Source organism: Papilio machaon, chromosome 17 (genome assembly GCF_912999745.1).
Source record: "Papilio machaon chromosome 17, ilPapMach1.1, whole genome shotgun sequence".
Taxonomy (NCBI): domain Eukaryota; kingdom Metazoa; phylum Arthropoda; class Insecta; order Lepidoptera; family Papilionidae; genus Papilio; species Papilio machaon.
Window position 1 is genome coordinate 2167716 of NC_060002.1, and position 22705 is coordinate 2190420.

General features: G+C 38.5%; 1 protein-coding gene across 1 annotated transcript in view; it reads left to right on the top strand.

The window, feature by feature from the left end:
• LOC106712043 (metastasis-associated protein MTA3) overlaps nucleotides 1-22160 on the top strand; it is a gene marked incomplete at its 3' end in the record, with an annotated part of 52011 nt that extends 29851 nt beyond the window's left edge. Inside the window, exons 4-17 of the mRNA XM_014504487.2 lie at nucleotides 13437-13630; nucleotides 14989-15106; nucleotides 15655-15848; nucleotides 16442-16630; nucleotides 17187-17320; nucleotides 17764-17906; nucleotides 18595-18695; nucleotides 19333-19452; nucleotides 20009-20225; nucleotides 20517-20732; nucleotides 20956-21093; nucleotides 21428-21597; nucleotides 21867-21973; nucleotides 22064-22160. Coding sequence (XP_014359973.2) covers nucleotides 13437-13630; nucleotides 14989-15106; nucleotides 15655-15848; nucleotides 16442-16630; nucleotides 17187-17320; nucleotides 17764-17906; nucleotides 18595-18695; nucleotides 19333-19452; nucleotides 20009-20225; nucleotides 20517-20732; nucleotides 20956-21093; nucleotides 21428-21597; nucleotides 21867-21973; nucleotides 22064-22160 — 2138 coding nt within the window. The remainder of the gene's footprint in view (nucleotides 1-13436; nucleotides 13631-14988; nucleotides 15107-15654; nucleotides 15849-16441; nucleotides 16631-17186; nucleotides 17321-17763; nucleotides 17907-18594; nucleotides 18696-19332; nucleotides 19453-20008; nucleotides 20226-20516; nucleotides 20733-20955; nucleotides 21094-21427; nucleotides 21598-21866; nucleotides 21974-22063) is intronic.
• Nucleotides 22161-22705: the final 545 nt, after the last annotated feature.

Below are 22705 nucleotides of genomic sequence, written 5' to 3' on the forward strand. Positions count from 1 at the left end.
TGTAGCTCAAATGAATAACTCATCTTGTAATCGAGACTGAATGCTTCAAAAGAAAGTTGAGTTCTTAACCTACCTATACTAATAACATTGTTATTTACGCTTTAGAGTTTTAAACTTAAATATTCACAATTTCGGTTAAAGAAAGAACATTGCAACTTAGACGTTTTGTTGATCAAAATTAAATATTGATCTGAATCTGCGTGTACTGGGAGGCAATAAAAACGCCACAATGTGTAGACAGTTAACGTATATACGGAGCTTCGGAATAAATTGCCGAATCCGAATAGCCCAAGTGGGTGTTGAGGGAGGAACATATAGGCCGACGTGATAAGTGCAAACTATCCTTCAGTGTGTTGCACCCGACTCTGGTGGGCGGGGGGTAGAGGAGCGGTGCGGGGATGGGTACCGAGGCGCGGCGATGTTTCGGACAATAAGCCGTTGCGTTGCCATGGACCGATGAATTACAACGGGGTACAATTTAGATTGCATGCTATATTTTTAAATTAATATTCAAATGTTAGAAGACTTATGCGAAAGACAGAAGCAAGTTTTTATTTGACAGAAACATGCAGTTTTTATTTTATTTGGTGTTGACCTGATAGTAATCTGTGTTAGCCTGGGGTCATTGAACGACTAACAGCAAGATAAATATTTAGCACAAAGAAGAGCAAATAATTTTACTGTATGCCTATAATTGAAAAAAAAAAAAACGTAAAAATACATTGATGGTACAAGTAGGTTACGAAATTCAAAGCCTATTCCGAAATTCCGCCTAATTATACTACTTGGACCGACTCAAATACTTGTGATTTTGCTAGTTACATTTGTGTATAGGAGGTAATAGTAATATGAAATCGCAAATTACAATAATAAGTAACGACAATGACTCGGTCGGAACGTCGACTTCATTTAAATGCGCGGCCACCGCGATCCTTCGAGATGTATCGGGTAAGGGGCTCTAGCTCCTCTGCTTGCACGTCGCCGGTAATTTGATTGGGGCCGGGCTGTCACCTATGCGCCACAGCCGGCCGGCCGTCGCTCGGCGGCTATCGATTAGAGCACCCCGCCACCCCCTCGCCTCCCCGGTCCCCCGTCCCGCGCGCGAGCCGCACCGCCTGCGAACCGGATCTCGTCACGCCGCCATTGTGTACCCGCGACGCTTAAACGCATTCGTTTCTCCCGATGCGAAAACGACGCATTCCTTCCGCGCCCGACCCGGCCCCCGCGCCGCGCGTCCCCTGCCGCAAGCCTCGAGTCCCCCGGCAACGGCGCGCCGCAACGCCGCGCCTCGCGGGACCGCAACACAATCCTTGTGTTACACCTTACATTGCTCCCGACACTGCGCCGTATGCAGCAGCAGCGACGATGCGTCGACTTGATGTACTGCATGTCTTGAAACAAACTGATTTAATATCATTTCTAACACTGAAGTGTCTCACATACGTTACAAAAAAGAGGTCAAAAATTGATAACGTGAAGTATATATACTACACAGATTTCAAGAGGTCAGTGCATAAAAACATTAGCTTACAGACAAAGAAGACGGCAAACTCTTACAGTAAATGCACTCCACGTTCTTGCACATATACATTTATGTTTAACGCGGTTTATGTTTTTAATACCTGACCGTGAGTTGGCACTGCCTAAGCGATTACAAACTGTCATCCCTCTCATTGATACACAGAGATTACAACAAGTTTTTTTTTACAGCTATTTCGGTAGTGGAAACTCATGGCAAAACAATAACTCTGTAATAGTTGATGGTAATGAAATGTAAAATTCAGCGTACTGGGACGAACGTAAGTGTAAAAGTCAGTTGTGCAACTCGCGTAGTAAGATTGGTCAACGACATTCAGGTTAATCGACACCTGAACGCCCACTGCCTAACTACTCAGTACTCATATATGGACATAAAGCTTCGTTGACTTTAAAGTGAAACCAGTAATTAACCTAGTCTATTTCAAATTACTTCAAAATATCGAAGAAACTTGTCAATTGTTTTTTCATGAATTTAGATTATTTTCATTGTACTTATTATGTACTAGCGGTCGTCCGCGTCTTCGTTGGGACAGAATTTTATAAAAAGTAGCCTGTAACATACCGTCGTGCATCAGCTACCTTCTCGTCCAAGTCCCGTCAAAATCAGTCCATCCATTCCTGAGATTACCCGAAACCAACACGGTCTTGCGAACAGATATAAAGAGAGACAGACAATTTTTTTCTAAATCGGCTTTTCGTTATCAGGTACCCAAATACATCATGTGTTCGAAACATAATTTTTTCTTCGATATTACTCCAATTTTATTAATATGTATAGATGGACAAATACAAATTTAGTATGGTCATAAAATAGTTCCCTTGGTTTTCAGTGAATCGTTGGACGTTATTCCTGTCCCCTTGTATGACGATAGTGATGTTCAAAAAATGCCATTAAAAGTTTTTCATTTAAAAATTCCACATTCGTAAAATGCTATTAGTTTAAATTATTTAGTGTAGCGGTATTGGAGGTCAAACTTTGAAGATCGGAGACGTATAAGAAGAGCGACGCCCTTGCCGATGAAGGTTACACCGGTCCACTCGCAGTATAATTTAGAATTGTGAGCTATTTGAAATTGATTAAACTAAGAAATTTTAATCAAATTATCCTTTAAAGTGAAACAAAATTACGAAGTCTAGTTTATAGTTTGCAATATATAAAATGGAGCGACTTAATATTTTTCTTTTATAAAATCCATAGATTGTTTAAATATGTTTACAAATTAATAGCAGACGATTGATAATGGATTAGTGAGTTAGTTTGTATGGAAATATCCGTTGCCATGGCGTGAGTCATAATGATTCACTTTATATGTTGTTATATGCTCTACATTATACAAGGTTTACTTGAACAAGAACTAATATTATAAGTGTAAGTTAATAAATATAATAATCAATATTCATATCCATAGTTTTGAAACGTAACTAAGCTTGTATACACTATTGACGAATAGAAACTGTACTTAGTATAGGTTTGTTAAAAGAACTGTGTATAAATGTCTTAATGTATAATCCTTGCTTCATTTGTCTACTTGATTATTTTTTAAATTTAATGTCTGTGAAATGCGTCTGCGTACAAACATTTTTTTTTTCAAAAATCATAACGCAAATATGTACGGAAAATTTATTTAACAGTAAAAAATCTGAAGTACTTTACGAGGGTCTTACAGCGTTAGTATTTAATGAGGAGACAGTGTTAATTATGGCGACCGCTAATTAAAGAAGAGCCAGCCAAGGTATTCCCGAAGGAATGTAGCGTTATCTTGGGATGTATAACGAATTTAATCAAGCTATGCTCACAAGCACCTAACATAGTATTAAAACGCTACCTTACACAGACTCAGTCTTGATCTTAGCTTTCAATATATTGAACATCTTAGAAATGTTCCAAATTCTTGAAGTTAGCGATGTATATTGAAAATTGCACCCTTTGATAGTAACAGAGTAGACTAACCATCAAAATGATTGTCGTACTAAAGACTATTACTATTGTATCATCATCATCGTCAGCTCAGTATACGTCCCCACTGAGGGGCTCAGAGCCTACCATAAGTTAGGGTTGATAAAATTTGTAAAAACTTATATGAGATTTGTCGTTGTACGTTACGTCCGTTAGGAGCGCTGTACAAATATAGTATAAATTATGTCGATGACGTTACGAACACTTTCTAGCAATTTTTTTGGCTAGGTATTTAGTAAAACATATAACACAATGATTTCGTTAATATTTACATACATATAATTTTTCTTATTATGTTTACTTGTTAAGTTACGTCTGCTATGTTTTACATTGCCTGAAGAGTGAAGACTAGTTAAAAAGGATCAATAATCCGTCGTCGCTGTGTACTTTCGCGTCAGCATTACGTGTCGCGGTTATATAAATTTAATGAAAGTAAAATTATTTCCCAGCACTACAGTAATTAACTGCTGCCAATCGATAAATAATTATATAGGACGATACGATACTTTTGGTAACTATACATCTATGTTTCGTACGTAAAAAATTGTTATCTTTTATAACGTAAATTGCACATCACAGCACTACAGTATTATTACAATTAAATCTAGCGCATGCAAAAGCAGCTCCGGCTAGCTTAGGGTAGGCTCCGAGCCTCTCAGTGGGGACGTATAGTGAGCTGATGATGATGCAGAAATAACATGTCTTTGACAAGCAAATTATTCTTATTAATTTTCCGTTGAAATTAACATAGATTCGAGTTATATTCAAAACATTAAACTTACTGGTAATGGCAAAATTATGGGATACGTACTGTGGTAACAATGTCAGTGAGAATTAATGTATTTCTAAAGTAATGTTTGTGCTTAATATTAAATATTGCCTTATATACCTTTATCTTACTAATAATATGAATGCAAAGGTTTGGATGTTTAGATGAAAGTTTTTCAGAAGATATCTCCAGAACGGCTCAACAGAGCTCGTTGAAATTTATCATAGATGTAGAACATAAGCTTCTTTACTAAGTTCATTTTTTATTTCCTCCGGTCGGTCGTAGTCGTGGGAAAAAACTAGTGTCTAACCTAAAGTAGGAAATATTTTTGTTAGCCAAAAATCACTATAATCTGCTTTACGTTACTCAAAAGTAAAAGACCTTGAAATCGCTTCCTTACTATGTCATCGTCGTTTTCTTCCCGTTTGTTTTCCTCTTTGAATAATATTATATTAGAATTTATTTTATTGCTATTTTTAGTGTAGTGTTATTAAAAAAATTGTCTTTAATGGTATAAGGAATACCAATAAAATACGATTTAAATGAACCCCAACTAAATTAACGATATTTCACCTCCTCGGCTACGTTTCTAAATCAATTAAAAAATAAATATTTTTAAAATGTCATAAAAAGAAACATTTTTAATGTTATCAATAAATTTGTTAAATAGTCATAATTTTGCCATATTTATTTTTGAAATAGAGCTCAGATCAAAGGAAATAATCGATTAGATGAGTGATGTATTTTTACAACAAAGGCGCGAGATGTGTAGAGTCGAGACACCTGCCTTTGCAGATCTAAAGATATAGGTATCAATCATCGACTTCTGTTTGCACTCTGATCTTACGTTTATTCAAAGAAAAATAAAAAAAGGTATTTATATTAGTATTCATTATGATATAAGTGATCAAATCGCCCGAAGGTAAGATATAAGCATATAACCGACGAGCATGTCGACGATGACGATCTTTGTAAAGTGTTAGATGAATGGTGTGCGAGAGGGGAAGGACATTCGTAATCTCTGCCTATCCCTCTGTATTATAGAAGTAGATACAATAAACCCAAAATATCAATGAAATGTTTACGGTTTGCTGACCTTTCAAACTTAACGGTTACTTCAATTTGGAATTCATAAAACATCTTATCCTGTTTGATGAATATCTTTCCATGCGATTGGGCAAAATGTTTTTTTATATTTTTTTTTCAATCTCTATTATTTTCACGCCCTCCTTATATACTCGCATGTTTTAACGTCTTCTGTATTTAAATTGTTTCAGAGTTGACAGCTTTTTGGTACATACAACATAATACTTCATTGATAATTATTATAAGCTAGACATTATTCGCTCTCAATGATATACACAAAACATTTATATAACAGCAACAAAAATACTAGATATAAAAGTTTGTAATCAGGAATACATTTTAAGTGCCTCAGAAAAAATAAACAAGAAAAATGTTGAAATCGCAATACAAAAATGTTTGATCAAAATATACTTTACAAAAGTATTGTCTGCAGTTTTCTGCCAGCGAGCGTTAGTATAAAAGATAATAATTACAACTTTTTCTACAGATTGTGCTAAATATTAAAAATGTTGCTATCGCCGAAAATATTCGATGCAACAGTAACTCCCAATATTCCTGGAATAATCTAGGTATTATGTTTTACAACAAGATCTTTTTGATGTTTTATCTGGAATGTTAAAAAAATAATGGTTATTAGCATTGAAAGTTTTTATGTTACGTATTATGTCTTATACACTTGTTTCACTGTTAGTTTCCACTGTCCTGTTTCAGTGTAATATAACAAATATTTTCTTCTGTCTTCTTTTCATTGAAAGAACAGAGACAAGAATATCTTTTTACTAAGTTTTAACAACCGAAACTCAAGTTTAAAGATGTTATGTTTGCTGTTAGAATTTTTTTTGTTCACCACGATAAATACATTCTTATGTGATTACTATAAATATAAGCATATTCTTCGTTATTGAGATGTTTGAACCATTAATCTAATTGCGTTATTTATCACTAGCTGTCACCCGCGACTTCGTCCGCGCGGCATTAAAAAACTATGTTCTAAATCTATGCCAAATTTCAGCGAGATCTGTTGAGCCGGTCTGGAGATAACTTTGATCAAATATCCACACAAACATCTTAACATTCGAATTTCTAATATTAGTAAGATTTGTGTCATATGAAGTCAATCATCAGCTCTAAATAAAATATTTATTTTACGGTTCCATAAATCTTTGTTAAGAATAAACCTCCAATGATATTGTTGTAGAATAAAAGTGAAATACAGAACCTTCCACCATAAAAAAGGATTGATAATGAACCGTTTAGAAAAGGCGCCTTAATGTCTATATTTCTTACGGTAAATCCATAGTTTTCTAAAATTTATACGAATTTATTTGGTTTATATACAGATACATATTTATGGCTATTTTTGGGCCGGTCACCGTATTTTTGATTGGAATAGACTTGAATTTTTTAGAATAATTCTTTATGGTGTGTATCCTTCGAATCTTATTTTTTTTATTAACAATTTAAAATTTACTCCTTTATTTTTTCATATTTTATAAAATAACATTTATTGGATGAACTTTATAAACGCTTATGTGTGGATGGAACGGTCGTTGAAACTTACAATAGGAATCACAAACATTTGGATGCCAAATAAATTCAATTTTACAATTCCCTTTCCGATCTAAGATATTATTTTCAAAGAGAAAATATAGATTTTAACTACAGAGAATTGAAAAATTAGATATGAGTTAAAGCAAATCGACGGTAAATTGGAATAGGTTTGAAAAGATTCAGTAATGTGCGAAGACGCAAGCAACAAAACACAAACATCGTCTCCTCTCGCGACGGTCACATTAAATCCGACGCCGACTTCTTGCATTTAAAAGCCATGCATAAAAAGAAATGTAAATTTAGGCTTTACTTTAACAATGAAGACGAAGAAAAAAACGTTCCAGTATCGTTTATCGACAAAAACTTGACTCGTACGCATTGTGTTGTGACGGCGCATGCCCTATACAATACACCTGCATCATTTCGTGAGAGGGAATCATTAAATGCCTTCGTTCCTTCTCATTTACAAATTCACCTTCAATATGTCTTCACTCCACTCTACTAGATAGAGATGGTAAAATCATATTTTTATGTGAATTCGTTACATATTCTTCATAAGACTCGTATTCTTCGAAAGTACATACTACTTTTACGGGGTATGTGTTTGTGTCATCATGAGTTACCACTGCAGAGTTCGAACAACTTTTTCATCCAATATGGAACTATATATCAGTTCACCTCGCGCATTTAGACTGCATTGTTGTTATATTTCTGATTTTAAGTAATTTGGTTAACTCGTCCAAAGCGATGGTGGTATGGACCGAGACGTGAAAAGCCGAATAAATGCAGGTGGGATGAAATGGCGACATTTCATTGGTATGACTTGTGATCTAAGAATTTTACTTAATCTTACGTTACGGATCAATAAATCTATGGTAAAACCTGCCTTATTGTAGGGATCTAAGGGTTGGGATGTTAAATGTAGAAATGTGACTGTTTACAATATTATCATCGTTTGTTATTCAGATTGGACAGCTTCCATACATTTGATGCATTACGTTTAACTCATCCTGTGCCCTACTAAGATAATTTTGTTACTAAACAGATCGTTCGCTCACGTTCGTGACTATGATCTACAGTTTACGCTATATCTTGCGTCAAATCCAACTGCTACAATATTCTAGAACTAGAAGTCATGGATATGTTTGAAATTTAGATAAATAATTGCATTTTTTTATCCAGTTTTTACAAATTTTGTTACTTCCACATTTCTAGGCATAACGGAATGGATTAAGTTAATAGTTAAGATCCTTTGATAGAATATGATCCGAAACCTGCACATATCTGAGAAGAAATAATATACCTATGTGAAGTCCTCAACCCACAATGGGCCAGCGTGGTTGACTATGGCCTAGTCACCCCTAACTTGTGGTAGGTTCCGAGCCATTCAGTGGGGACATATAGTGAACTGATGATGATGATAGAATATGCTACCAAAATGCACCATTGACGGTACAACCAGCCTGCATTCTGCAATGTTTAGTCTTTGATTAGATGTTTATACATCCTGACTATTATTTGCGTTCTTATCAACTACCGCTGATTATATTGTTTATACTGGTTTCGCCATTCTCATTATAATTGATACTGAGTTAGCTGTACTAAAAAATGATGTCACGACGCTTACAAAAGAGATGTCAATTCTGGAAGACGTTTAAAGCGACGCGTTTGATAACATGTGAAATGGCGAATAAGACCATTTTCTTGAGATAACCAGATTTAAGTACCGTACGATTTAAAGTAAGTACATTTTAAAGTAAGTACATTTTAGACGCCATGTTACGGTCATGGCAGCTTATCCGCAATTGTTTTGTATAAACTCGAATATAAAATCATTAAACATTAAACTTTTAACCGGCGTCGTATCGCGCCCGCCGCGTATACGAGTTCGTGACTTCTCGTTTATATAAATGCAAGAGTAATAAGAATGAGAGCCAAGATCGAAACTCATTTGCACATGTCGTGTCTTTTGTTTAGCGGGGAGGCGTCATTGACCTCTATGAAAATAGCGGAGTCGTCGCGCGACTCGAACTAGGCACGTTTGGCGGCGCGCAAGTCTGTCTCAGGTACCGCCAGGCTTGCCTGGCAATGGTAATGATTTCAATTACAATGGCACTCGGTGGGCCGCGGCCGCTCAGCGACGCGCCGGCTGAAACTGCGGGTCGCACTCGCGGCCCGGGATGAGCGGCAGGCACATGGAGACGGCGCGACCGCATCTTACCGACGGCCACCGTTGTCACTGCGGTGTTTCGCGGGCGGGCAGATTTATTTGGACGTACCCCCTTCGCGGGGGCGGGCGCGGACGCGCCACCCATCGTACCACCTCCACACATTTGACTGGATCAATAAGTAAGCAAAGGATGCCTGAGCAGAAAAACCATACGCCCGACCACCCCTAGGGGGTACACGTAACGGCACCCCTCCCCGCCCCCTCGGGTGGGAGACTCCACAGATTGCCATTTTCTCTTTGCCTACGCTTTAATTAGTTGCGTAGTGACGCGTGTGGATCCATAATCCAGTGTTATTAAATTGTCGAACAAGTCCCATTCACCAATCGAGGTCCGACAAGGTGGTCTGTCTAGTTTAAATACCGATACATCGGACACAATGAACTAGTTTTAACCTTACTCACTTCAAATTTAAATAATGCTTATATAGGTAAATCAGTTTTAAAGCTTATCCAAATTCTTAAAAAAATTAGCAATTAATAGAATAAAATTAAATAACTAAAATTGGCGTCCATGGTCCTTCTTCACACACTCAAGATAAGATAACCAAACAATAGACACCGTGCCATACTTGGAATTGTCAACAAAGACCTAAGTTTCTAAACTTAGCTCGATTATCGCAGCAGTAACATCTTGTAATACGACATTCGACAACGAACAAAATTCGTTATAAAAAAAAAAATACACAGTAATAAACAAATGTGTATAAAATTTCGTCTGTACCCGAAAAACATTAGTAATCAACAGTACATTTTTATTACCGAAACTATTCAGGATCATATTTGCTGTACCGCCATCGGGAAAGTTGCAGGCAAGGGAAAAAGATCAGTATTTTTGTTTTATTTTCCCAAGTTACCGCATTGTTTAGCCTTTATTCTATGGCCGTTGGCCAATATTGATACATCAGTCGTGTGTACACTTGTAAACTGTCATTATAACTGTTTTGTATGCACTTGTTAACACGAGGCGTGTGTCCATGCATGCCGCCCGCAACCCGCACCGGCCAATGTTACGGCAAACATACGTTTGCTATTGATGTTGCACCGAAGGCGATCGATAACTTGTAATCTATGCAGACGCTGCAATAGAGAATGTTCAAAAGTCTAGCTACAGTATGGCTTTGAAAATTACTAGCAAATAGTTCGCACAATAAAGTGCCAAAATGAGTAAGTAGCAGCAGCACTTTCGACGTGTATGACAACTCTTGCCATAGTGTAAGCAAGTAATCGATTTTTTATCTATTTAGATTTAATTATGGATCCAATTCAAACTTTATTTAAATGGTTATGTAATTTAATTATACTTTTTTCAAATATCAGTATCAGTTTAAAAACTCATTCCAGGTAAAGGGATTTTGTGCAAGTTGTAATTTCCTGGGCAGTTGGTGTCGCTTTCAGATCGCGTCGCTCTCGGCCGGGCTCCTTCCCGCGCGGAGGCAATCCAAATAATTATCATAAAGTAAATCCCCCGCAATTCGGCCTCCCCGTAACCGACGGCCCTTTTTCGATACGCTACTAGTGATGGACATGCCACCTAAAAACAATTGTTATCGACCATCTTGTTTAATACATACAATTTAATTGTTGATATCGACACAAATAAAATTGTTTAATTATAAATAATCGGTATAGGTATATTTTTATAAATCAAGACCAGAGGTTTCGGAATGTCGTAGTTTACATCTCTCGATATTGACAATAGAATAAATACACATCCTTGCTCGGCATCAATTTCGCTCCTTTCCTTCACCCCTCTTACTAATTCCAATAATGGCCTGACTTTGTTTACGATACACCAAATAATTTATTGATGTAGATACACCATTTCGTGTATTTTTGCAAACATTTGTATTTGCTTTGGTTTTTTTTTTCACACATTCAACAAAACTGGATGAAACGTTTATAGGGATGTTTTATGTCACAAATCCATGGGGAATAAGAAGTACCTGTTACAGATAACCTCAGAATTTCATTTTAAAGTACAAAACAAAGCATGCTTAAATCATCAGTGGTAACTTAACGAATCCTTAGGTGCAGTCTACAGACATGTAAAAAAATATCAATTAAAATGGTCGACATTTTGTTTTTATTATGTTAACCTTTGCGGCGTCTAGCCGAGAACCGCGTGGTAATAATAAGTAGTCGATGCCTACTCGCCCACCCCTCGCCTCTCCGTCGCGGCCGACCCTCTCCCCGCGCCGCACGCCGGCCGCGCGTTACGCTCCACATTCAAAACTCGTCTCAACATTGCTCCTTTGTGTCAATGTAATTTAATTAAAAAATAATTTATATAAACGCAAATATACATTATTACTGAACATCAGAATAAGGAAAATATGATTGATGAGAAGGAAAAGGATACCAATAGACGACATAACCTAAAAATTGCTTCACCGATGAGAGCAACACAAACGCTTACTGTTTTTGTTAAGGTCATACGCAGTCGCTTATAAATCTAGAATCGTATGTTTCCAGGTTGAACTGTAACTTATCTGTACTAGGACGCCCAGCGGGGGTCGCGATCTGCAAGCGAGCAAGCCCTCGGACCTACTTATTGCTCGACGTTCAAGTTTTTGCCTTCATTTGTACCGTTACTTACGTTTTTATAATCTTGTCGATGGCTGTACTCGATATGAATGGAGGAAAGCTTGAACCAGTACGTATATGGGATACTAGTTAGGCTTTGGGATTCGATTGAAAAAAAGAAAACAGAGATAACAAAGGTTTTGCACTAGTATTTCAGCAGAGGCACTGGAATGGTTATAAGAAAAAAAGTTATTTTATAATTAAGAGACATGTTGTTCTTGATAGTGAGGCTGGCAAACATTCACGATAGGTTGATTAAATACCCTCAATGTGTAGTGACGGACATGTTGCGGTAGAGACGCGCGTGTCGTAATGGCGGTCGGGTCGGGACATCGGCGCATAAAAATCATAAGCTGACGTGTGCACGTTTCGCAACACACCTGTCCGCGTCACAATCCCCCCTCCCTCCTAGCTCACCTCTCCCCGCCTACTGCTCCAACCACCAGCCGCCGCCCGCCCGCAGAGTAATTAAACTATTTAATATCATTCGCGCACATCGAGATGACATGCGTCGGGACTCGGAACCGACTCCTTAATTCGCCGGCTAATTGCAAGCAAACATGGTTTCGGTCTAGACTAGACAAAAGCAGACACAAAATTGTAATTATTTAAAGACTACAATTTTAACGCACCTACGATGTTTGCACATTGCAATGGCTTATTAAACCTTTTAAGTAATATAGAGCGCTTACGGTTTTCCTTGAGGAAAGTAAATAGTCAGCCGGCTGTCTTTCATCCTAATTTTATTAAAAGTCACCGAACTCCATGAAATTCCTGGGGAATTTTGAAATATTTGCACAGTTAGTAGTTAGGTCTTCTTTTTTCGTTACTTCTATAAAAAGATTCCGTCCAAACTGGGTATTGTGATTCAAGTCTTTTAATCGAAACATGTCGAGTAGTGAATTGTTCTGTCCGAACGTTCTTTCCAAACCCCATTCTTTTTTTTTGCTCTTAAATTGACGTCGAGTCGGTATAGATTTCACGTGGAAGCAACATTGTTTCAATTCTGAGTAGCGGTTGTTTTGTGAAGCATCGCTAATTAGCTTCCAACAACTAGAAATAATGCGATCTACGAATATCGATTTTGTTAATTCTCAAGTACTGCATTCACGTCAAAACGCTATTCGAAACACTGACATGATGTACCCGCAAATATAAATAACTAGCTTTTACCCGCGACTCCGTCCGCGCGGAATAAAAAGAATGCACACAAGATAAAAAAGTTCCTATGTCCGTCTCCTAGTTCTAAGCTACCTCCCCATCAATTTTCAGCTAAATCAGTTCGACCGATCTTGAGTTGTAAATAGTGTAACTAACACAACTTTCTTTTATATATATAGGTATATAGATATAGACTTTATGGTTAAATTAAGCCAAATAAATAAGATAATTATTAAGTATAATGCCCGGTCTATTATTACCCTTCAGCGCTTACGACAGGATACATGTAAAGCTACAGTGGAACCCATACAGGGTTGGGTTGCTATTTTTCCTAGTTGTGCTACGCTGATTTCGATCGTTGGACTGAAGTAAGGTAGACAGGGCATAAAAGTCGTCGTCTTCAAGCTCACCGAGGAGATTAAGTCTAGACTGAATTAAGAATTTTTAGGCCTTAGTCAACCAGTGCAGATAGATTAACTTCACACTCGTCCTTTGAACTTGTTGCCAGATATGTGTACCACGTTTTCCTGTCAATAAAAGTTTATGTATTGTTTCTGCAGCGGCGATGGAGGAGGAATCTACGGAGCTGCCGGGCACGGACGGGCTGGCACCGAAGCAGCGGCACCAGGCGAAGCACCGCGAGCTGTTCCTATCACGCCACGTGGAGACGCTGCCCGCCACACACATCCGCGGCAAGTGCACCGTCACGCTCCTCAACGAGACGGAGTCGCTGCTCAGCTATCTCAATAAGGATGTGAGTATGTACCGACACCACACGGGACCATACGACACGGCACAAACACACGTTGTAATATAAACGTTTTCTGATCGATGATTAGCCGAGGTTTAGACATATTGCTTTCGCTTCATGAGACAAGACAGCAGGTTTCTTACGGCTACCTTCCAAATTTACGTTGATCTTTTGCAACATAGATTTGTCTTGACACTCTCCCTTCATTCACACTTTCGACAGAACAATTGTAGTTAATTAAAACTGTTTTATTAATAGAGGTTCATTACAATATAATAGTGGTTTAGTAACATTGTTATCGAAACAGCAGCGTCACACAAACAACACCAATATACAGACGAGGCGCGGCTACACACGTACACGGACTAATAAGGAAATGAGCATGCACTTGGCGGCCTATCTCGTATCTCCGTCCACGTTTCCTGTTACGTTTTATTGATTTATTTCTAGCCGCGTAACAAATGAACGCTTTACAACTAATACTGTTTGAACCGTTTCCATATACCTCAATTTTCGATTGACTGACTCCGAAATAATAGCAATAGTATATACAACAGTACAGACAGAATTTACAGTCACGACAATCTATTGTAACCATAATCCATAATTAATCTTTAAAATTTACATAAGAGTAGTGAAAATGCACTATTAGCCAACTAACATTTTTCATCAAAGTCTCTCCTCATGAAGTCATCAAGATTCTTAGTCTAAGTTACCTAACATCAATCCGAACATTCTCTTATTACCACCAATTTATCAAGCTTCAATATTTCACAACTGTGGGTCTAGCACGATAAATTGACACAAAGTATTCGATACCGAACATCGACATACATTGACAAATGTCATACAAATTTTGTCGATTTCTCGCACGCTTTTAAAGATACATATTTCAAATGTTTCGGTTAGTGACTCGTCTCTTACAATCGAAATCGTCTTGCAATTTATTTATTTTTTCTACATTAATAATTGATAAGTTTAGGAACCAGTCCAAGGTGCCTAAAGCAATGTCTTTATATCCATGAGTCGTTACATTCTTGTTAAAGTTGAAGCGTTATCATAATTAACGCGGCCTGCGCGTCTGCCATTTGCATATCGCTATATAAAAACCTAGACGTTTGCATAAATGTTGAATTTTAATTACAAAAACCGAATCAATTAACTACCTAACTCTTAAATTATTTCATAGACAATTTCAATTATTTTTATTCTCACTGTGGGTTTCCACTATTAAAACATTCTTATGACAAAATATTGTCATCCGTTTCTTCTTCATTGAAAAAGAAATAAAACAACGATATGTTCTGTTCACGTATTTCAACGGTTATTTTTTCTAACACCATGTCTTTCTTTTGTTTCAGGACGCATTTTTTTATTGTTTAGTATTTGATCCTTCACAAAAGACTTTATTAGCAGATAAGGGAGAAATCAGAGTTGGAAGTAGATATCAGACTGAAGTAACTAATTTATTAAAAGAAGGTATGTATTTTATGTTTTTTACATTTAATATAATCTTACTAATATTATAAATGCAAATGTTTAGAGGATGGATGGATGGATGTTTGCTTGGAGATATCTCCAAAACGGCTCAACGGATCGTGATCAAATTTGGCATAGATGTAGAACATAGCCTGGAAGAACAGATAGGCTACTAATTAAGTATTTTTTTAATCCGCGCGTACGGAGTCGCGGCCGACAGCTAGTGATTTATATTTGTATTGTAGTATTGTACATTACATGTTTCTGTTGAGCGTATAATTTTAATTATAAATGCGTGTAGTAACATTTTATATGTCATTGTTATAGCAGCTTGAATACAAATAATGTGCAATATAATACAGAAAACATTTACCTCAAAACCAATCATCGAAAACTTGACGAAACTATCAAACAATTCCATTGTAAACTTTGAAAACTATGGAAATATAGATATAGTGTATAACAGGGCATCTAATATAAATTCAATTGAGTATTTACTGAAAATGTTTAACCAGCTACAACTATATATATATTTAAATACGTTACAGAGCCGCGCAACAGTGAAGACCTGGAGACGTTGGTGTGGACCCCGGAGCACGGGCTGACGGACCGGCAGATAGACCAGTTCCTGGTGGTGTCGCGCTCGGTGGGCACTTTCGCTCGCGCTCTGGACTGCTCCTCCAGCGTGAAGCAACCCTCGCTGCACATGTCCGCCGCCGCCGCCAGCCGGGACATCACGCTGGTATGATATCTCACACGACACACATCTAACCAAACCTAACAACATTTCGTTTTTATTTACTATGTCTGGAAAGCATCACAAAGTTAATCTTGTTAATATTATAAACTAGCTTTTACCCGCGACTCCGTCCGCGCGGAATAAAAAATAGAAAACGGAGTAAAAAATTACCCTATGTCCGTTTCCTGGTTCTAAGCTACCTGTCCACCAATTTTCAGTCAAATCGATTCAGCCGTTCTTGAGTTATAAATAGTGTAACCAACACGACTTTCTTTTATATATATAGATAAAAATGTATAGATGTATGTTATTGTGTATCTCCAAAACGACTAAAGAGATCTCGTTGTACTTTGGCATACATGTAGAACATAGTCTGGAAGAACATATAGGCTGCTAATTAAGTTATTTTTCTCATAATTTGAAATAGAGATCCTATGCTTCTGTCTTTCCCTTTTATTGAATGTGGTGGTGAAATCCACATACATATGATTTTGAGGTTTTGCAGGTCTATACTTTACATAAATATGTTACAACTCGTCTGATCGTAGGTCTTTTATCAAGAAAATGTTTACAATGTTAACTTGTTACAATTCCAGTTCCACGCTATGGATACGCTGCACAAGTCCGGGTACAGCATAGAGGGGGCTCTGTCGTCCCTGGTGCCAGCCTCGGGGCCGGTGTTGTGCCGCGACGAGATGGAGGAGTGGTCAGCCTCCGAAGCCAATCTCTTTGAGGAGGCGCTCGACAAGTACGGCAAGGACTTTACCGATATACGACAGGACTTTGTAAGTACATTACACTATTATTAAGCGTTAGTTACTAAATATCTTCATCCCACTCATTACCTTTGAGAGAACAGAGATAACAATATGTTTTGTACAGGGATTTTGGTCTCTGAAACCAACTATAAGTTCTTTAAAGTTATTAATAAATTAACGCCCCATTCTCTCCTCCTTTGTGCTAGATATCAGTAATCGATGATATTTAATTTACGGATTTTCGGAATCTGTCTAGAATGAGTTTTTAGACTTTGCGTTGTCCATTAACACTGATGACAGATAGTTTTTTTTTTAGTTTTTTCGATCGACGACCTAGTTTTTCAGTAGGACCCAGATGAAAGGATGACATGAATATCTTACTAATATTAATAAATGCGAATGTTTAGATGGATGGATGTTTGTTAGAAGTTATCTCCAAAATGGATCTCGATGAAATTTTGCATAGATGTAGAGTATGTCTGAAAGAGCACATATGCTACTAATTACGTTTTTTTTTTAATTCTTCGCGGAGTGAGTCGCGGGCGACAGCTAGTATTAAATATTATTGATGTATGTTTGTCAGTTGCCATGGAAGACGCTAAAGAACCTAGTGGAGTACTACTACATGTGGAAGACGACGGACCGCTACGTGCAGCAGAAGCGCGTCAAGGCGGTCGAGGCGGAGTCCAAGCTGAAGCAAGTGTACATTCCCAATTAGTGAGTGTTTGTACCAACCATATATTACATCGTATACTTATCCTTACTAATATTATAAATGCGAAAGTAACTCTGTCTGTCTGTCTGTCTCGCTTTCCTTTAAATGCTACCCGAGATAGTATTTCACGCGGACGAAGTCGCGGGCACAGCTAGTTCTCTATTTATCTTTGATTGCTTCTATTTTATGTAAATTCTCTTTAGTTTACTTCTTCAAATTATTTGACTTGTTTTTTAATTAGTAAAAGTATTGAAAAATGTTTTAAATACATTTTAAAGCTAACTTGTTCCATGATATTGCAACTTTTGGAAGTTTCGGAAGTCAAAAGCACTGTTTATGTATTTTTGATGAACATTGTAAGAAATAATAAGACTTGATTTATACCATGACTGTTATAATATAGTAAAAAAGCAATGTTAATAATTGTGTGAACGTGAAATTGCAGCAACAAGCCGAACCCGGCGCTGGTGTCTAGCGGTGGGGGAGCGGGTGCGGGCGGCGCTGCAGCTGCGGCCGGCAAGGCGGGCGCTGTACTCAACGGCGGCACCAACGGCACCGCGGCACCAAATCTATGCGCCTCCTGTCAAGGTTTGTCTAATTTAACTTAATTATATGACTCAAATGACTAACACTTGGTAGTCAAGAAAGTGCTTTCGAAGCCGAAATAGGCTAACCTAAGTGCCCTTCTTATAATAAAAAAATAAATAAATGTTAATGATTTTTTGCGACAGTAAATTTAAAAATACCCCCTTAAAATCTAATTTAAATATGTAAACGATTGGTGCATTTATGATACAATTATCATATTAGGTAGTTCTGGAAGTCATTTCGTTTTTTCTCGACTTAGGATTAGTGTATTTTCGATGAAGGTGAATAATGGCATTATTAAACATATAAATAAACATAGAAAATAGAAACAAACATAGATTTAAATATACAAAATAGAAATAAAAACAAAATAAGTTTCCAAACAACCCAATATTTTGTATTTGCTATAAGCAATAAACAAGCATGGCAACCCATCAGTTTCTAAATGATTAGCTATTAAATAATGTAACATTATTCAAAAATATTATCATAAATTTAAATAAGATAACAAAGATTAGAAGATAACATCAATGAATATTTTTACGATTAATTAACTCATGTATTTGATTTTTTAATCTGGTTCTATAAAAGAAGTCTAGTGATCTATGTAACAGATATATCTATGGTAATTTTATCAAAGCTTTATCATTAAATATTTTGACTTATAAGTGTTGTATTTGCATTTCAGTAACAAATTCAAACCAGTGGTACGCGTGGGGTCCCCAACATTTACAATACAGACTTTGCGGCTCTTGCTGGCAATATTGGAAGAAATATGGAGGACTTAAGGTATATCTAGTTTGGAATAGTCTAAGGCATTTAGATATTAGTTTAGTGTAGATTTTTTCTTACTAATATTATAAAGGTGAAAGATTTGATTGATTATATTGAATGATCTACGAAACTAATGAACCGAAGCTAAACCATACCCGGGTTACATTGAAGATTTTTTTTTAAATTCCGTGCGGATTGGGCTGTTAAAGGGACGGATAAAAAAAGAGTACATGTGGCGGAAATGGGAATATTAAGATGTATGTATGGTGTAACAAGAGTGGATAGGATACGAAATGAGCATATTAGAGGAAGTCTGAAAGTAGCACCGGTAGTAGAAAAATTGAGAAGTAAAAGGTTAGCGTGGTATGGACATGTTATGAGGAGGGAAGAATTGAATGTGGCAAAGAGAACGTTAAGTATGAGTGTGAAGGTAGAGGTATGTCTAGGAAGAGATGGATGGATTGCGTGAAAGGTGACATGATCAAGAAGGGGGTGACAATGGAGATGACGGCAGACAGATTGATTTTGGTGGGACAAGGTCAAGGAGATGATGAAGTCGCAAGCAACTACTAGTTATAAATTAATAAATGTTCTTCTTTTTAGACTTTCTTAAATGAAAGTTTTATAACAATATTGTACTTGTTTGAATCAGACGGCTGGCGTATTCGGCGAGAGCGAGGCTGAGGCGGCGAAGGGTGCGCGCGAGGGAGACGAAACTGCGCTGTCAGCATCACACCGCCCGCACCGCTGTACTGTGCTCAACTGCGCCAAGGTAACAACACAGCAACACACGACACAGTACCTAAAGATACAATTCCATCAGTGTGCTGAAGTTTACGGCACAGTAATACACATTGTACGACGTAAATGTTTACTGATCGACTCATTCAGGCAAACAATAATAGAACACAAGCTTTACAGCACCAACGTTTTACGTCCATATTAATATGTTTTGTCTTCAGTTTGCTTCAGTTATTAATAACTTAAGCAAACTGAAGACAGTGAACTCTCGTGAACAAGGTTGTTGTATTTTTATAAATGTTACGCATAGCCTTGCCAGTGGGGACGGAAGCTAACCGTTTTGTGTGTGCAACGCTAGAGTTTTGCACAAAATATTTGCAAACAAATATGCTGCACACTATTTTGATGAAATCGTACCATCAGGACAACATTAGAAAAAGTATAACAATACCTGTATAATTTAGAAATTAATTGTACATTTCTGAGAAAAACTATTACGAAAGGGTTTGATTTTGTGTAATTTCGACATGTTTTTACACATTATACATTGTTCTTGACTGATTTTTGTGAATACTGTTCTGTCGCAGGAGTTCAAGTTGCGCGCGCACCTGGCGCGGCACGTGGCGACGGCGCACGGCGCGGGCGAGGGCGCGCGGCCCGTCATGAAGACGCGCGCCGCCTTCTACCTGCGCGCTTCGCCCTTCACGCGGCTGGCGCGTCGCCTGGCCCGCGCCCTCCGCCGCCCTAGACACTACGCGCGCTCGCCCTTCTCCCCCATCAACCTGCACCAGGTCAAACACGAGTGTAAGTAATGTTCATTTTATATCGCTTTACAGTTCACACTTATATTGTAATTTTTTTTTGTTTGGTCCTTATATTAGAGTAAGAGGCCCCGTGTCAACCCTAAAATTTGTCGAGCCTTGAGTCAATTGAATTACTTGAATTTTAGTCATCTTCACTAATTCGTGTTTTTACCGATCAAATGTTGATAGTAAATTAAATGAAATATGTTTCGTAGCGTTTTCTATAATAAGTTTTTTTACGTTGTTTTCAATATTATGATATAGGGTAATGAGTGCTTCTATTACTTTCCAGGTACTCTGGCAATGGCCGGCGGTGTGGGCGCCGGTATAGGCGCGGAGGTGCGCGGGGCGGCGCGCGCACGCGGCCCTGTGGGCGCGGTGGCGGCGCGGCTGGCGGCGGCGCACGGGGGCGCAGCGCCGCGCGCTCAGGACTGGCTCACGCTCACACCGCGTGACCGCATGCCCGCGCCCAACCACGTCGCCTTCCCCAAGCCTCCCAAAGCGCCAGGTAACTATGATATAATCAAGCTTGAAAGTCTAGATTTTATATACAGACAGCAAAAACAGCATACCAATTTTCGACCATTGCTATATTAAAGTTGAACAAGACATCCAAAAAACAAATTCCTGACCACTTCAATTATGCTACTTCTGTGTTAATAAGAACTTAAATTTAAAATTGCAGTTTTTTAACATATGAGAAAACGCTGATAAAGTTAATATTTATTTAGATGGCAGCTTGATGTACGAGCGCGTGGCTTCGCGCGCGGAGCTGGAGGCGCGCCGCAGCGAGCCAGTCCCTGCGCCTGCGCCCGCGCCCGCACCACCACTCAAACGTCGCGCATATGACGACATCAACGGACTCGACAGTCAGTATATTTACATTGTAATTAATACGAATTCACAAAACATACGATGCTGATGCATTGTCATTTATATTGGATAGAGTAATAAATTTATAATTAAAAAAAAGGTGACACGGAATTAAATTGGGTTCTTCTAAGCGTAATTTCCATGCTCATAAAATTATCGGCTAGTAAATTCATAATTGTTTTATTTAAAATATCTTATTTTGATGCTATCTTTATGGAACAGCACCAGGTTAGTTGTAAATCACTTGTGACATCAATTACATACAATAAACGATTGTCATATTTAAACTTGAATAGTATGTATGACGATGTGTGTGTGTGTGTGTGTCAGGAGCGGGTGTGGGAGTGGGCGGGGGCCGCGAGGTGCCAGCACCGCCGCCCGCCAAGCGGCCCAACAAGCATCCCGCGCCCATGCAGCGGCCATCGCGCGAGCAGTACGCCGCTATGTGTGCACGCGCACAGGCCACAGGACAGCCGCTGCCCGCACACGTCTTCACACACGTCAGTGTCCCAACATACATACCGCTACTTAACCGAATACATCTTTATCTTATCATCACTAAATATAAATGTCTCAAAATGTAGTTGGAAATTTTTCTCGTTCATTTTTTCATGTATTTGAATACTATGAATCCCATTGCTATTCGTTCCTCTTACAAAATGGTAGTTAAAATAATACAGTATCGACAACTAAAATGTATAGTTAATTTAATAGACATAAACTTATGATTTGTATAAAACCTGCATGTAATATGTTATATATTGTGCAGGTAAACGGCAAGCCAACGAACCTGACGGGTCGTGGCGGTCGGCGTCACGTCATCTCGTGGATGGACGCCCCCGATGACCTTTACTTCAGAGCCACCGACCTCGCCAAGTGAGTGTCTATTTGTTGCGATTTACTACATAATAAGATATTCTTTAAGTTTTACAACTTTCATCCTAAAATGGATAATTTTTTGTAAAGGGCTGGTCGACGGACACTGAGCAGCGGTGAGCTGCGCCGGGGGGCGCGCGCGCCGTGGCGGGCCATGCGAGGAGCGGCGGTCGTGGGGGGCGCGGCGGGCGCAGGGGGCGCAGCGCCCGGCAAGGCGCCCGCAGCCGCGCCGCCGCTGCAGCTCGTCATCCTCGACTGACAGGTGTGGTTTCCCTTCTTTCAACACTATTAGTTATATTTAAAAAAATAATTCCATCACAATTATTGTCATCGATGTATAGTTATCAACTTATCAAGTATATGCAATGTATTGTAATATGTTCTGCAGGAGCCGCCGCGACCGCCGCACCCGCCGCACCCCTACACGATGGAGGCGCTGCTCGGCTGAGCGCCCGCCCTTGTACATTCGCCGTGTAAATACGTCCGCCGCCCCCCGCGACCCCCGAGCGCACCCCCCGCGCCCCCTGCGCCCGCCGCGCGCTCCAAACGAAGATTGTATTTTTGGTAATCGAATCGCCGAGAACGGATTCTGTAGATAATAATTTTAAAACTATATTGTTCTTATGTGGTTTGATCTGGCGACGAGCAAAATAATGTATTTGATACATAAAACGATATGTAAGTCTATTTCATTCGGAGATTCATTGTAGGATAATTTACAATTTTTTTCAT